This window comes from Ahaetulla prasina, chromosome 7 (assembly GCF_028640845.1).
Source record: "Ahaetulla prasina isolate Xishuangbanna chromosome 7, ASM2864084v1, whole genome shotgun sequence".
NCBI lineage: Eukaryota > Metazoa > Chordata > Lepidosauria > Squamata > Colubridae > Ahaetulla > Ahaetulla prasina.
Window position 1 is genome coordinate 49,924,877 of NC_080545.1, and position 17,384 is coordinate 49,942,260.

Consider the following 17,384-nt stretch of genomic DNA (forward strand, 5'->3'; position numbering starts at 1 on the left):
GGTAATGTCCATCTAGTATGTACTTAGTTTTAGAGTTCTTTTTTCCTATATGTAAGACTGAGCATTTGCTGGTTGAAATTTGAGCTGCCAATTTTAGACCAAGCGGTTAGATGGTCAAGGTCGTTTTGAATGATAGAAGTGTTGTCTGTGGTGTTAAATAGTTTGACATCGTCAGCAAAGAGAACACAATTACTTGAGATATGGTCACAAAGATCATTAATGTATAGAATAAAGAGTGTTGGTCCAAGGACGCTGCCTTGAGGAACGCCACTCTTGACAGGAACAGGATTTGATAAAGCATTGCCAATTTTGACCACTTGTTGTCTGTTAGACAGAAAAGCAGATATCCATTTGTGGAGGGGTCCTGAGATGCCATAGGATGTTAGTTTAAGGAGAAGTTTATCGTGTACTACTGAGTCAAAAGCTTTGCAGAAGTCTATGTAGATTGCATCTATTGATTTGCCTTGATCTAGATTTGAAGTCCATATGTTTTTGCAGTGGAGAAGTTGTAAGTTACATGATAACTTTTTCCTGAAACCAAATTGTTTGTTGGAGAGTAGGTTGTTAGTTTCTAAGTGTGAGGTAATGGATTGATTGATGATAGATTCCATGACTTTGCAGGTGACGAGCAAAGGGAGATCGGTCTGTAGTTTTCGACTAAGCTGGGGTCTCCTTTTGAAGATGGGGATGACTGTGGCTAGTGACCAAAGTTTGGGAAGAGAACTGGTAGTGAAAGCTTTATCAAAGATAATACTTAGGGGTTCAGCTATATTAATGGAAAGTTTTTAAGAAATATGCACATAGACCGTCAGGTCCAATAGAAAGCGATGGTTTTAAGTTGTGAAGAGCTTTACCAACGTTGTCTTCTGTGAAATCTATATGAGTTAAATCATCATAGTCATTGCTGGTTCGTTTGTGGAATGTTGGATATGTGTTATCGGAGTTAACAAAAACTGAGCCAAAGAAAATGTTGAAGAGGTTTGCTTTGACTGTTTCGTCATTGCATTCTTTGTTGTTAGAATCTTTTAGTGGTGGGATGGATCTTGAATCTTTAAGTTTACTGTTGACAAAATTATAAAAGGCACGATTGGAATTTGTGCGTAGAAGGTTTTCTTCTTGCTTGGTGTGGTAATTTGTGCATTCAGTTTTAATTTGGTTGCATATGTTTCTGTAACGGTTTCTGAAGTTTGTAATATAGCCTTTTTTGTTTCTTTTCCAGAGGGATTTTTTTTTTGATTGAAGCTTTTTTATTGATATGTAAAAAAGACAACACAAGTTTGATTGTGAAGTTTTAAAAACAGATTATTTTCAATTTTATCTCTTTCTGCCTGTTAGATAGGAGGTGTTTATATATTGATTGGAGCTCATTTGCTTACATAAATTCAAAGCTGATGAAGTTTCTACTTCAGAAAAAGTGCTTCCTCTGACTATGTTTGTGTCTTATGGAAGAACTATAAAGTTATCATGATGATATACAACTAGTGGACCATCCACAGCCTAGAATGTTGAATTATTTGCTACTGAAGCAGAACAGATTGAACAATTACACATGTAACATAAACTAGATTTATTGAGGCAAACTACATTTGCCCAGCTGCTTGTAAATGGACTGTATAGTTACAGGATGTTTTGCACAGAACATTAATTATGACAAAACAGAGCTCTTAAACAACTACTTCTGGCTCTCTAGTTGTTCCAACACTGCTGTCTTGAACATTTTAGCATCCAAATTAATTCCACATGAGATGAAATCTGTTTATCTTTTATCTTTTAACCCTGTAGGCGTCTGGCAGGAAATAGCTTGACATATATCCCCAGAGGAGCATTTGCTGGACTCTTCAGACTTAAAGTATTGTGAGTAAATTATAGTATTGTTTTATACATTTTAGGTGATGTATTAAAATCTGGGGATTTATGCTAATTAAAGCACACTGTATTTAAAGCTAAAATATTTATTTTGATACAGCTACAACCCTAACCCTATAATAAAATATATCTTCACTTTCTTAAAAGAATTTTCCAAAACCAATTTACTCATGACATTAGCATCTTTGCACAATATCAGAGGAAATCTGATTTTATATAAATGCTTGTTTCTTTAGCTTCTAACAAAGGATATGTTTTAGTTTCCAAAGAACATTCTGTTGATAATTCTGCTGTTGAAAATATTAATTTTTATTTCTAGTTTCATTTTTAATGGGGAAAATAGAAAATGAACAAATTAATTATTATAAACATAGTAACTATTAATATTTAGAGATTCTATCTTTTTTTCTCTTTATACAGTAGATGCATTCAATCTGGAAAAATATTGTTATTTTTGCTTAATAAATATTGTAGAATATTTTTTCACTTTCCTAGTATTGTCATAATTTAGTTTACGAACCTAAACTAATAGAAAAGAAAAATCATGTAGACCTAACAATTACAAGCATCTTGCATTACTGAAGATTATCCCATACACTGCATTAGATAATGAATTTGATATTTGGTAAATGCTATATCACATGCAGAATTCAGATGTATTTCACAAATCTATCATACCAGATCTTTGAAGGGACCAATATTCAATTTTCTTGTTAGATAACAATAAAGATGCAATGTATTTGTCTATTTTTTTAAAAAAAATATTTTTTATTGTAATCTTTTGAGTAAAATAAAAAATGATTTTAAAAAAATTAGGTTCTGTTTTCTAGCTGGGCAAAATGCCATTGTAGCCTGCCTCAAGTTTTCCTGGTCAGCAAGATAATATTTTTATGGATCACTTAATTTGACCATCAACTCTAAAGCCTAGGTAAATTGTATATTGAGAAACCAGATGAACAAAAGCTGGGTCAAATATGCAGCTAATCAATTCAGCTCTTTGTAATATTCATCAAGCCAGGTTCTTCAGTAATTACAATCTTATTGTACCCAGCTAATGGAAAGCTACCTAATTTAACTCTCTTATAATAAGGATCCCCAGTCGTGGACCGGCACTGATCTGCAGCATGCCAGAAACTGGTCCACTCTAGCAAGCAATGCCCCATCTTCTGGATGCAGGCAGCACACAAAATCATGCAGCCTCCGATCCATAGAAAAACCTTTCTCCAAGGAACTGATCCCTGGTGGCCAAAACGTTAGAAGCCACTGTCTTATTAAATTGAGGGATAAAGCGGATGCACTTTTTAAAAACAGTTTCATGACAGTGGAAACTTAAAATCTAGGTTTCTAATATTCTAACCCTTGAATAAAGTTTACATTACAATAGCAAAACAGTTATTGTACCTAAAATTCAGGTTTTGAATAGCAGTAATTAGCAAGAGCTCTCTGTGGAATTATTAATTTAATTTATATTTGTAGTTCTAATTAGCATAAGACAACAAATTTAACTTTCTTTTTTTGTTTACCTATTTTATGTACTAATATAGAATGCTTCAGAACAACCTGTTAAGACAAGTTCCCTCTGAAGCACTTCAGAACCTACACTCTCTCCAGTCTCTGTAAGTATACACATATTTGTTATGTCAGCTTGTATTTTTTAGAGTTAATCCCGAAATATATTATTCAAGCTATCTTCAGAACTGGAGCCTCCATTTGTGCTGACATATTTGAAGAGTGATCAGGTGGCAGAAAGCTACATTTGGATCTTTACAGTTCTGACTATTTCTGCCTACAATAGCAGAGAATATATAAAATTTCTTATATTATATGTAAGAAATAATTATGAGGCTCCATCTTCTTCCTGGCTTTTTGTTTAGCTTTGGTTTTGTTCCTTTTCATTACAACAAAAGGGAAGGTATCTGTTCTAAGTTCAGTCCAGCAACATAGTTATCACTGGCAGAGCTTTGCTGCTTCAGTTCACGGAACCACACTGACTCCAATAACTTTGTTCAGCTGCTTCACTTTATAGAAGTGGTTTCTGTGCCCCCATGCAATGCCTAGAAAGGGGAGACCTTTTTACTGGCCTAATCAAACGGGTGTTTCATAAAAGTAATACATTAAGGTTTTGTGCAGGCTAAATATCTGCTGAGTCTAAGAAACATCAGAGAGCTGGGGAGGGATATAGGAGGGGAGGAGAATGGTTTAGGCACCAGTTGCAGAAGAATCCTGTTATATCTCTTCTTTGATTTCCCTAATGGTGCCATTTCTGCCACAAGGAAAAAATGCTGGTGGGATACAAAGTTAGAGATATTATTAGATATCTTCTTTGAGAACCTACTGTAAGTCTTATAGCTGCAGTTGGAGACTCAAGAAATTGCAAAAAAAATTTAACATTGGAACTGGAGCACTAATAATTCAACTTGTCATCGACGGCAGCTCGGGAGTTCCAGGCTTCCATGACGGCCTTGGACCTGATTCGAGTAAATGATGGCCCTACGCACACGGGGGGAGGCATGCTGGATCTGATTTATATCTCTGGACAGTGGTTAAATGATCTGGTATTAGATGATTTAGTAACAGAACCAATGTCATGGTCGGATCATTTTCTCCTTCGCCTAGACTTCCGAACCGCCATTCACCACCGCAGGGAGACGGAACCTATACGGTGGTTCCATCCCAGGCGCCTGATGGACCCTGAGAGGTTCCAGACGGAGCTTGGGCCATTCCCTGAGGATCTGGCCCACGGCACGACTGAGGAACTGGTCGTGGCCTGGGAGCGGGCCGGGGCCCTGGACCGTGTCGCGCCTTTGCGGCCTCTGACCCGGCGAGATCTCGTCCGCCCCTTGGTTCTCCGAGGCTGAGGGAGATGAAACGCCGGAGAAGACGCCTAGAGAGCACCTGGAGGTCCAGTCGCCCGGTTGATCGGACACTAGTTAGGACCTATTCTAGGACCTACCTAGTGGCAATGAGGGAAGCGAGGCGCCCTACGCCTCCACCCTCATTGCGCTGGCAGATAACCGCCCGGCCGCCCTGTTTGGGTGACCCGCCTTCCTACATCAGGAGGTGCGGGATGACCCTTTGCAGGGACGAGCCGAGGAGTTTAGTGGTTATCTATACGATAAAATCGCTCAGCTGAGGGACGGTCTGGACCAAATTTGGGATGATCCAAGCGAGGGAGAGGAGGCACGTCTTGTTGAGCACATTTGGGATGAGTTTGACCCTGTGGCTCCCGAGGACGTGGACAGGTTGTTGGGGAGGCTTCACGGCACGACATGTTTACTGGACCCGTGCCCTTCCTGGCTGGTACTGGCCACTCAGGCGGTGACACGAGGCTGGCTCCAGAGGATTATCAACGCTTCTTTGTTGGACAGGGTTTTCCCTGCCGCCTTGAAAGAGGCGGTGGTGAGACCCCTCCTTAAGAAGCCCTCTTTGGACCCAGCTATTTTGGGTAATTATCGTCCAGTCTCCAACCTTCGCTTTGTTGCGAAGGTTGTAGAGAGTGCCGTGGCGCGACAGCTGCCCCAACACCTGGATGAAGATGTCTATCTAGACCCGTTCCAGTCCGGCTTCCGACCCGGATACAGCACGGAGACAGCTTTGGTCGCATTGGTGGATGATCTCTGGAGGGCCAGGGACAGGGGATATTCCTCTGCCCTGGTCCTATTAGACCTCTCAGCGGCGTTCGATACCATCGATCATGGTATCCTGCTGCGCCGGTTGGGGGGATTGGGAGTGGGAGGCACCGTATATCGGTGGTTCTCCTCCTATCTCTCCGACCGGTCGCAGACGGTGTTGACAGGGGGGCAGAGGTCGACCGCGAGGGGCCTCACTTGTGGGGTCCCACAGGGGTCGATTCTCTCGCCCCTGCTGTTCAACATCTACATGAAGCCGTTGGGTGAGATCATCAGTGGTTTCGGGGTGAGATACCAGCAGTACGCTGACGACACCCAGCTGTACTTTTCCACTCCGGACCACCCCAATGAAGTTGTCAAAGTGCTGTCCCGGTGTTTGGAAGCTGTACGGGTCTGGATGGGGAGAAACAGGCTCAAGCTTAATCCCTCCAAGACGGAGTGGCTGTGGATGCCGGCACCCCGATTCAGTCAGCTGCAGCCGCGGCTGGCTGTTGGAGGCGAGTTACTGGCCCCAAAGGATAGGGTGCGCAACTTGGGTGTCCTCCTGGATGATCGGCTGTCGTTTGAAGACCATTTGACGGCCGTCTCCAGGAGGGCCTTCCACCAGGTTCGCCTGGTTCGCCAGATGCGCCTTCCTTGATCGGGATGCCTTATGCACAGTCACTCATGCGCCTGCTACCTCTCGCTTGGATTACTGTAATGCTCTCTACATGGGGCTCCCTTGAAGTGCGCTCGGAGGCTTCAGTTAGTCCAGAATGCAGCTGCGCGGGTTATAGAGGGAGCTACGCGTAGCTCCCATGTAACACCGCTCCTGCGCAGACTGCACTGGCTGCCTGTGGCCTTCCGGGTGCACTTTAAGGTGTTGGTTATGACCTTTAAATCGCTCCATGGCTTAGGACCTGGGTACTTACGGGACCGCCTGCTGTTACCACACGCCTCCCACCGACCCGTACGCTCCCATAGAGAGGGACTTCTCAGGGTGCCGTCCGCCAAACAATGTCGGCTGGTGGCCCCAGGAAGGGCCTTCTGTGGGGCTCCCACACTCTGGAACGAGCTTCCCCCGGGTTTACGCCAAATACCTGACCTTCGGACATTTCGTCGCGAACTCAAGACTCATCTTTTTATCCACGCGGGGCTGGCTTAAATTGGGATTTTAATGTTAAATTTATTAATTTTAAACGGGGTTTTTTAGTATGGTAAATTTTAATCACTGGGCTAATTTAAATAAGTTTTTTAAATTGTATTTTAAACGTGTATATTGTATTGTCGGTTTTATTATGCCTGTACACCGCCCTGAGTCCTTCGGGAGAAGGGCGGTATAAAAATCAAATAAAATAAATAAATAAAATAAATAAATAATACATAAATAAAATTGCATCTGAAGTTGTAAAAATATACATTTCATCTGAACTATAAGGGATAAATTTTCTCCCAGAACTATAATACTTATTACTTAAATAATGTAATATAAATAAACAAATAATAATTTATTTTCCTCAACATTTTGATATAACCTTTTCAATATGGTAAATCCTTCCATTTAAATGTAGTGACCACTACTAACTGTGAAAATAAAAAAAATATTAAATATCCTTCATTACTGTGCAAGACCCACTCTTGTGTAAATGCATCATAACATCAAATCCAAGCATGTAAAAGATCCAAGCTGTGAGCGTGTGCGCATGCGCTTGCTTCACTCACATGCAGTATGTGAGATTTAAAACCCAAATTTGATACTCACAACTCCAAGACAAGTCTGATTAACAAAATCAAAGATTTATTGTAAAAAAATATGAAAATAAAAAAGCGGTTGCAAGCGCAGCCTCTTAGACTCTTCCCAATTGGATTGAGTTCAAAGAGTGCAAGAAACAGTGTTCAAGCTACACATTTTATACTCCTACACAATGCACGCCACGCCTAAGAAATTCCCCCCTTACCCACTTTGTCCTTTTAGTTGTTTTACACCTTTAAGGGTCATCTTGGCAATTTCCGTCCATTCTCCGATATCTTTTCTTATTTACTTATAATTTTCACCTTGGGCCGATGTTCCTGTCTCCTGATAGGATTTTTGGCTCAGGCGTAAGTTTCTGTCTCCTGGGAAGCTCTTATCAAGTCATAATACATTGTCTCCACAATTGATTACATTACCAATTATAGTCACTTTGCATAGTCAGAAAACAGCAAACAGATAGTCTCACACTTTGGTATTATATTTGTTACAATTTATAAAAGAATAACCTTTATTTATTTCCTTTAAGTACTTCTGTGCATGCGCAGAGTGTCCGTGATGACATCCACCGCTACCTGTTTGCCCGAACCAGGACAAACCGGTAGAAACCCACCACTGATGCCTATACATGTACAATTTTAATAAATTTTATTTCCAAAGTTAAAATGCAAACTTCAGCAGAAAATAGGGAAACAAAAACAAAGCAAAACTAACTAAACCAGATAAAAATATGCATAAAGAGACAAATATACACATAAAGTGCCCCCGAGTTGAACACTAATAAATGTATTTCTAAATAATAGTTCCCCCTTGCAAAACAGCTCTACAATTTATAATCTTCTAATAATAATAATATAATAATAATAAGCATTATTTCCCCAGCTGATTTGACCATCTATCTACTCATTAAAAAACATTTAACAGGTAAACCCAACCACAAAAAGAAACTTGAAAGCCCTCTGTTAATCTATTATTGTATTTCACAAAACAATATGCAATAAGATTTTTAAATTCATACTTCTTTCAGCCTTCTCCAAAAAGCCTGCAGTTCTCAAATCTTCTTCTTCAATTCTATCAACAACAAATTGACTTCCAATCCATCCAATTTTAAGTGTGATTTAGCTGCTGTTATCCAAGTATCATCCTTGGGTTGATTTATAACTGTTGTTAAATCATCAAACCTTTTATCGATATTTTCATTCAGAGCTTATAATTTGACATTAAATTAATATGGCTGTATTGTTTCTTTTATGTCTCTCTTTGTCTCTCTGTCATTGTAAAGCGTATATAATATATAATGTTCAATATCTTTAATTTATTGTTATATTCATTTTTAATATAATCCAAATTTGTTTTATAACCAAACAATCTGGGGAGCTTGCTGCCAAAGGACTGGCTTTGGCAGCAAAGTCAACTGTTTGTTGGCAGGAGAAAAAAATCGTTCCAGTGATCATTTCATCCATTTTCTGGAAAAGTACTTTTACAATTTTAAATCAAATTGAGAATAATATGTGTAATTATTTTAATATTTTATTTCTGAGTTATTAAAAATAACTCTTTTATATTTAAAATAAACCGTGAATGACTAAAAATCACAGTTATGCATGTTTATGTGTGATGTCAAGCATTTCTTCTCCAATTTAATTTTTGAAGGAAAGTACTACTGAATCTGAAAAGATTCGGCAAGAAAATACTAAAGTAACAATGTAACCTAATTATATTAATTATAAAGTGGAAATTCTGATCATTTATGACAATAAACCTTGAAATCTAACATTTGCCATTAGAAGAAAATGGACTGTAGTAATGATAGCTCATATAAACAATGGGTCCTTTATTGAGGCAGAGATACTTAAAGCTTTAATTCCATTTCTAAATAACTATCTCACTGTCCTTTATTCTTGGTTTAAATATCTTTCCAAAAGGTAGGAAAGGTAAATTAGTAAGAAAACAGAGGAGTTGGGGACTCTAGCTAAGCCCTGGTGTTTGGTAACAGAATTAAAATAAAAAGAGAATGAGAGTGGTCAGCAGGAACTTTAAACAGCTGTGGATCAGGCTGTAGATAAAGTGATACATTCATGTGCAGAGTAGCTACTATCCATTTGAAAGAAGATAGTGGGCAAATGCAACCTCTTCAACAAAAAGAATTAGAACAATTTATTTTGTTGTAAATGAGCCTGAAAAAGGTCTATTGAGATTCAGTTTCTTGTTCTGTATAGCCTAGTGATTTTCTTTCTATAGTCTGCTTCTTGTCTTGGTGTGTTCTATTTAAAAAGTAATTCAAACGTTTGTTCCTCTTTTTTAATTTTTGACTTTAATTTTAATTTTCAAAACTATGGGGAAAAAGCAGTTGTATAAAAATTAATTAGATAACTTACAAAATAAAAATTCTTAAAGAAATTAAAAATATCATAATTAGTATTAAAATGAACTGAATATTGTTAACCACTTTATCTAATTTGGTGATAAATAAATGAATTTACTGATGTCTAGCTAATCTTATTGCTCTTCTACTGCACACTATTCTTTCTAGTCTAGTCTACATCTGGTGTTTTCCCTGAAACTATTTACTTCCACATTCATTTGTTGTATAGCGTGAAACTTTTTTTATACTCTGAATTTTCCAGCTTCAGACAATTGTTGTAGGAGAATGCAGTCATCAAGTAACAAGTCCTAATAGATAGTTGTCAGTAGCTGCATAGATCCTGCATCTAGTAAAAATAAGAGCAGTTTGCATGTAAAAGCCCAGGCCTCTTGATGCTCTCTCAGAAGAATTTTACTTAATGTGGTATATGCAATGGCTGCTAACTAATTGTTTATTTTCATTCAGTCTGCAGCCCAGTCTACAAAGAATTGTAATTGGTCATCATATGTTTACTAGTCTGCTTATTGTCTTTTAACTAAAATGAAACATGGCTTAAAAAAGCATTCTATAGCAACAAGCATACTTTCTTTGCTTTAAAAAAAAAATTCTATTCTATTCTATTCTTTTGAGGTAATTTGTATGTTTTAAGACCATAATTTTTGTAATTTCTTCCAACAATAATAAATGTGTGTTCTTATAAACAAAAGAGTCAGGAGAGGGGGCAAAAACATGTCAAAAAATCAACATACCAATTGTGGCAGCACCTTTTGTCTTGGTGTGCAACATTTATGCATGTACAAAAAAGAGTAGTGTTGCTGTCGCACTGCCACAACTGCCGTCTTGACTTTTTTTTTTTTATCTCAGAGGATACTGCAACTTACTTTCATTTCATTTCATATTTGAGTCATATTACTACATCACAGGAGTCGTACAACTTAGAAGAACATGAAAATATTAAAGTATATTTAATGTTATTTAATGAAAATAAACATATTTTTAATGTCTAGTATTGTTTTCAGTATTATTTTCTTCTGCATGCATAGCTCTGCTCCATCTTCATCTAAAAGTCTTCTTTAGACTGTATTAACATACTATCAAAAAAGTTAGTATGGTAATTTTGTATTACGGTCACTGCCATAGCGTTTAGAGCATACCACCAGATTCCATAGGGATAGGTATAATATTTAGTGGATTTATGACACATCTTGTCTCTGCTTGTACCAAATGAGGGAATAAATAAACTTGGTTGGGGTTTTTTGGTTGCTACAGTCAAAGCAGAAGAAACCAAGATATATTGTACTTAAAATAAAATTTCCATCTATAAAATGAAAATATATGTTTTGTTTATTTGTGTCTAGTTAAATGCGTAAAACTTTTGTTCATTAGTGGAAGAAGTATTTATCAGACATGGATAGCAAAATTTAGTGACTCAGGTGATAGCTTCAGGGAGATTTTTCCAAAACCTGCTTAATTCCTTCCTCCTTCCCCCCAAAAGCCACCTTGACTCCAGATTGTAGAGTAGAGGAACGGAAGCAAGAAGGAAAGAAAATCTTTCTGCAGCTTTCCCTCTTGAACTAGGAAAAAATCCTTCATTTCCAAGCTACCCTACAGTAGAAACTTGTGCAATGAAATGGGCCTTTGCAAGCTTTGCTGTCTGTCTGATTGCCCATAGAAGGCAGTCTACGGTCTCTGGCCTTTAAGTCCTAGCTGGGCTCTACCAGAAATTTAGACAGACACTTAAAGCTTACAAAGATCTAGCATCCTCCATTTCGTTGCACAAGTTTCTACAGTATCGTAGTCAGCTAATTTTGGGAGGTGAAGGGTTTTTTTCCCCAAGTTCAAAGAAAAAGCTGCAGAAAGATCTTCTTTCCTTCTATTGTTCAGTCTGGAGTCAAAGTAAGGCTAAAAGAAGGGACAGATTGGGAAGCAGAAAAAGAATTTAGTTTTAGCAGCTAATTGGGGTGGGGGAGAGGGGAAGATCTACAAGTCTGTTGCTTGCAGCTTTTTAAAATTTTATTTATTGAAGAAATGTGGCTTTCTGGGGGAGGGGTGTTCAAGTAAAGGAAAGGTTTTGGGAAGGTCGACATGAAGCTTTTATGCAAAACCTAGCCAAAGGCAGGAGAGGCTTGTAGCCTCCTGATGGTCAGCTGATCAGCGACCAACTGATGGGCACAGAAAGCTGTGACAGCAGCACCATTTGCGGAAGGAATTGTTGGGACCCTGAAGGTGACAACTGCTTCCAGGAGGTGTGGGGAGCAGTCCCGTCAGGCTGGGAAGGAGAGAAGAGAGGCAGGAGGGCACTGCAGCATCCTATAATAAGAGTGAATGTCCATGAGGCCACTAAAACTGACATGATTTTGAAATAGAGTAGTCTGTAGTTTTGGAGTGTTGGTCATAACTTTGAACTTTCATTAAGAGGCCTGTCATTTCTCAAGGACTATCTATAGACTATATTATTTTGGACAATACAAAAGTGAGACAGCTAGACCTTAGATGTCAGCTGAGAACAACTTCTCTTTTGAAAACACTAACTATCAATATTACATACCTGTGTTTCCCTGAAAATAAGACTGGGTCTTATTTTCTTTTGGCCCCCAAAATAAGCACTACTATTATGTCTTATTTTTTTTTCATGTACAGGAAGCCCACTTCTTTCGTTTGCTCGCAGTGGGGCAGAAGGCTGCAGAATGTGCCAGTGCTGCTGCCAAGAGGCAGGGGTGGTGGTGGAAATGCCCCATGCATGGCTTACCTCAGGGCCTCCGCAACCATACCACCCATGCCCCGACACCGGCTTTGCCTCACGGCGGAAGCTCCACCAGCCCCATCCAGAAGGACCCTGCTTGCTAGTTAGCCCACTTCTTCTGCTTGCTCATAGCCGCAATGAAGCAGGAGGCTGAGCGACATGTTGGTGCTACAGCCATGAGGTGAGGCGGGGTGTGTGTGGAGTGCCCCACAGGCCTTACACCAGCTTATCTTAGGGTCTCTGCAGTCAGGCAATCCATGCCCCGACACCTGCCTCACCTCACGGCTGTGGAACCAGCACACCACTTAGCCTCCTGTTCTGTTGCAGCCACAAACAAGCAGAAGAAGCGGGCCGGCTGCTGGTGCTACGGTCGTGATGCAGGTGTCAGGGCATGGATAGCCAGGCTGCAGGGGCCCTGAGGGGAGCCAGTAAAGGGTGCGTGGGGCAGCTCCACCCCCTCATCTCGTGGCTGCACCACTGCAAGCAACCCCTGTGCAGGCTCTTAAGTAGGGCTTATTTTGGGGGGTAGGGTTTATGTTAGACACTTGTAAAAAACATGCACGGACTTATTTTTGGGGTAGGTCTTATTTTGGGGAAAAACATTGCAATGCTGTACTCCAATAAATCTGTATTTTTTAATCCTAGATACCACATTCATATCTAGTATTAAAATACTGACTGTTCTTGTACTAACTGTTCAGGGATATATTTTATTAAGCCATAGAATGTATGGTGAAAACATGCACAATATATTATTAAAATTATGCTGGATTATATTCTTTAAACTGCATGACTTTTTCTTGAATGATCTGGGCATTTTAAGTGAGTTTGTGAAAAATTTCATGTAATATTCCCTTTTATATGCTATCTATAAAACAAAATAAAATATTTTTGGATTCTTAAGTTGCTTGTCTTTGGCGCATAACACAGCTTTTTAAACTATCTGCATGTTAGCCATTTATTATAAATTACATATAGTATAATGTATTGTTTATAAGTTAATGGATTTAGTTTTGAAAGTGCCAAAACTTTGATCAACTCAGCTAAAATAAGGTTCCGTTGCATGCGTTAGAGATTGGCATGCCTTATTTACATTATGATAGGAAGCACAATCACTAATTAAATATTTTACTATCTACAAATAGAACAATGGCTCTTAAGAATAAAATAAAGGATTAGATAGACAGGAAACATTTGTGGCAGTAGATTTTAAGAGTACTTTATAAACCCTTTAACTGAGTTATGTATTCTGTAGTATATTCTAGTTTATAGATTATATTAGCTTGGTATTTTGAAAATTAACTCTGCTGGATTTGAATAAAATGTAACTTTATTATATTTTTATTGATGTACAGTATATATTTGTCATATATTGATTTTTTAAATTTAAAAGATGAACATCATAAAAATGAATTTAAAAGTTGTATACAGATCTAAACTGTTTCCTGAGTTTTTTTAGATTTGAAGACAAACAATTTAAAATCTATAAATATTTCATGTCATGTATAAGGAATTCTGAACTAAGATCCTAATTCAGATAACATTAGCTAATTTAGGAGAGTGAGCAGATTTGAATATAGTGGAGTTTTTGCATAAATGTTCTTAGAACAGGAACCAGTTTGATATAGCGTCAAGGCATCAGGCTGAAAACTGGAAGACTGTTCTGGTCCCATCTTTGGCAAAAATGTAGCTGAGTCAGTCACACACTATCAGCTCTAAGAAGCAGGCAATGGAAAACCACTTCAGAAATCTTGCTGAGGCAACTGCAGGGGCTTGTACAAGTTGTTGTAAAAAGTCAAAACTGACTTAAAAGCACCAAAAAAGAAAAATGTTCTTAGACTTGTTCTACAAATATTACTGAAAACATAAGCTTGGTCATGGTTGTGTGTTTTTTTTATTATTTTATTATTATTATACAATTTTCTTTGTTATATATAAAATTTCCATATCTACAGTGGCAGTGTACTGTCTGGATACAATCTCTTTAAAGTACAAGTAACAAGCTTCATACATACAATAACTATAACTATTATTCTTAAAGTCTAGTCACCATAGTCTTCACTTATCCTTATTAAACATTTTTCATTTTTTATTATTTAATAAAACACTGTTCAGTTTTATCTATAATTGGTTAATAATATCAAGCATTATAAACCTCCTATGAACATCACATTTGTAACCATTATCCTCTAATTCTGTTAATCATAATGTTTACTTATTCTGGTTATTCAATATTCTTTATTTAATGACACATTTATTTCATCTTTAATTACATATCCTCCTCCATTCTAAGTTTCTAACTTCTGCTTCTATTTTCTAACCTTTGATAGAATTGTTCCCAAATTAAAAAGTGATCTGTTTCTTCCTTATGCTTAATTTTCAGTGTTAATCTATCTATTTCAACACATTCTAATATTTTCTTTATTACATTTTCCTCTGTAGGTATATTATCATTTTTCCAGTTTTGTGCATATACAGTTCTCGCCACATGTAAAATTAAATATGTATTTCTTTTATTATATTTCTCCACTAAGATACCCAACAAGAATGTCTCTGATTTTAAATCTATTTGTTGTTTTGTCATTTCTTCTAACCACATTTTTATTTTTAACCAATACTTTATTACCATAGGACAAGTCCACCACATATGATAATAAGAACCTGGTATCTGTTTACATTTCCAACATCTGGGAGATACGTTTTGAAACATCTTTGCTGGTGGCAAATGCCACCTGTAAACATTTTGTAAAGATTTTCTTTATAGCCTGTTGACATCATCAATTAATAGTCTCTTTCCCAAGTTTTTGCAATTTGTCTGATTCTATAGTATATCCATAGTTTTTGGACCATACTATCATAGTTTCTTTTACTTCTTTCTCTTCCATTTTAAAGTTCAATAAATAGCTATATTTTTTTTATTAATTTATCATCCATCCCTAAAAATATATGATCTAATTCTGATGGTTCTTTGTAAAATCCGTAACATTTCTGCATCTTTCTTGTATCATGATTGTATTTGCATAAGTGGCCACCAAGCCAAATCAATTCCTTGATCTTTTAAATTCTTGTTTCGATTTTAATTCCCCTTGTTCATTTAGAATATCTTTATATCTTGTAATTTTTCCAGATCAAGAACATTTGGATGTATTAGTGCTTCCATCGTGGATAGCCAGACCGGTATTTGGTTGTTATTTTGGATTCTAGTTATGTCCCCATTCCTGTAGAGGAGCTTGATCAGTGGTGGGTTGCTAACAGTTCACCCTGGATCGGGCGAACTGATAGTGGCGGTGGTGGGACACTCCGCTTATCTGCCCACCCGCCTGGACATCTCCGCACATGCGCAGAAGCGTCACACGCATGAGCACATATGCATCCATGAGCGAACCGGTAGCGACGGGATTTGAAACCCACTACTGATCTTGATGGGATTTTACTTTCCTGACTCTTCTATGGATTAATTATCTAAAATCCATCAAAAATAGCATTAAAGCCTTCCTGTTATTTGTAGCATAAAAATATAATAAATAAACCATAAATAAATAATTTCTTGTACAGATAGAAGATAACTGCCTCAAAAATAGTCATTTTCAGGGTTCAATTTTTAAGCGTCAAGGCAGATTGTGTTGAAGCAAAACACCAAGCCTTCAATGCTCTGCCTTGGATAGGCTAATAGTTTACCCAGATCCTTCTCTAGTTCAGAGGGAGAGTGGTCTTGCAATTAAACTAAGAAACAATGCTTGAAATATATGGGTTTCTGTGTGACACATTCTCTGTCATTCTACTTTGTAGCACAAAGCTAACTGCTTGAAGGGCTATTTAGTCCAAGTCCAGTTTTAAGTAACAGCTGTAAGAAGGGAGCCCTTTTAGCGACTGTTTGGCAACTAAGGCATACTGTTTTCCAATATGCCCATTATATATCTTCCTGAGGATGCCCATTATATATCTTCCTGAGGAATTAATCAGTTGTTAATCAATGAAATTCTGAAGAGCAACTCAGAGTGATGTTTATGGGTTAGTTAAATGGATGGCCAGTAAGAAAGGGTAGAAAATAGGGCAGATGATAAAAATATCTAAGAACCTTTATTTATTTATTTATTTATTTATTTATTTATTTATTTATTTATTTATTTATTTATTTATTTATTTATTTATTTATTTATTTATTTATTTATTTATTTATTTATTTATTTATTTATTTATTTATTTATTTATTTATTTATTTATTTATTTATTTATTTATTTATTTATTTATTTATTTATTTATTTATTTATTTATTTATTTATTTATTTATTTATTTATTTATTTATTTATTTATTTATTTATTTATTTATTTATTTATTTATTTATTTATTTATTTATTTATTTATTTATTTATTTATTTATTTATTTATTTATTTATTTATTTATTTATTTATTTATTTATTTATTTATTTATTTATTTATTTATTTATTTATTTATTTATTTATTTATTTATTTATTTATTTATTTATTTATTTATTTATTTATTTATTTATTTATTTATTTATTTATTTATTTATTTATTTATTTATTTATTTATTTATTTATTTATTTATTTATTTATTTATTTATTTATTTATTTATTTATTTATTTATTTATTTATTTATTTATTTATTTATTTATTTATTTATTTATTTATTTATTTATTTATTTATTTATTTATTTATTTATTTATTTATTTATTTATTTATTTATTTATTTATTTATTTATTTATTTATTTATTTATTTATTTATTTATTTATTTATTTATTTATTTATTTATTTATTTATTTATTTATTTATTTATTTATTTATTTATTTATTTATTTATTTATTTATTTATTTATTTATTTATTTATTTATTTATTTATTTATTTATTTATTTATTTATTTATTTATTTATTTATTTATTTATTTATTTATTTATTTATTTATTTATTTATTTATTTATTTATTTATTTATTTATTTATTTATTTATTTATTTATTTATTTATTTATTTATTTATTTATTTATTTATTTATTTATTTATTTATTTATTTATTTATTTAT

At 35.7% G+C, this 17,384-nt stretch overlaps 1 protein-coding gene across 4 annotated transcripts in view; it reads left to right on the forward strand.

The window, feature by feature from the left end:
- The window catches only part of LGR5 (leucine rich repeat containing G protein-coupled receptor 5), a 104,890-nt gene that overhangs the window by 29,417 nt on the left and 58,089 nt on the right, over positions 1-17,384 (forward strand). For all 4 annotated transcript variants that reach the window (XM_058190921.1, XM_058190922.1, XM_058190923.1 and 1 more), the window contains 2 exons: positions 1,783-1,854; positions 3,411-3,482. In XM_058190921.1, the coding sequence (XP_058046904.1) occupies positions 1,783-1,854; positions 3,411-3,482 (144 nt within the window). The remainder of the gene's footprint in view (positions 1-1,782; positions 1,855-3,410; positions 3,483-17,384) is intronic.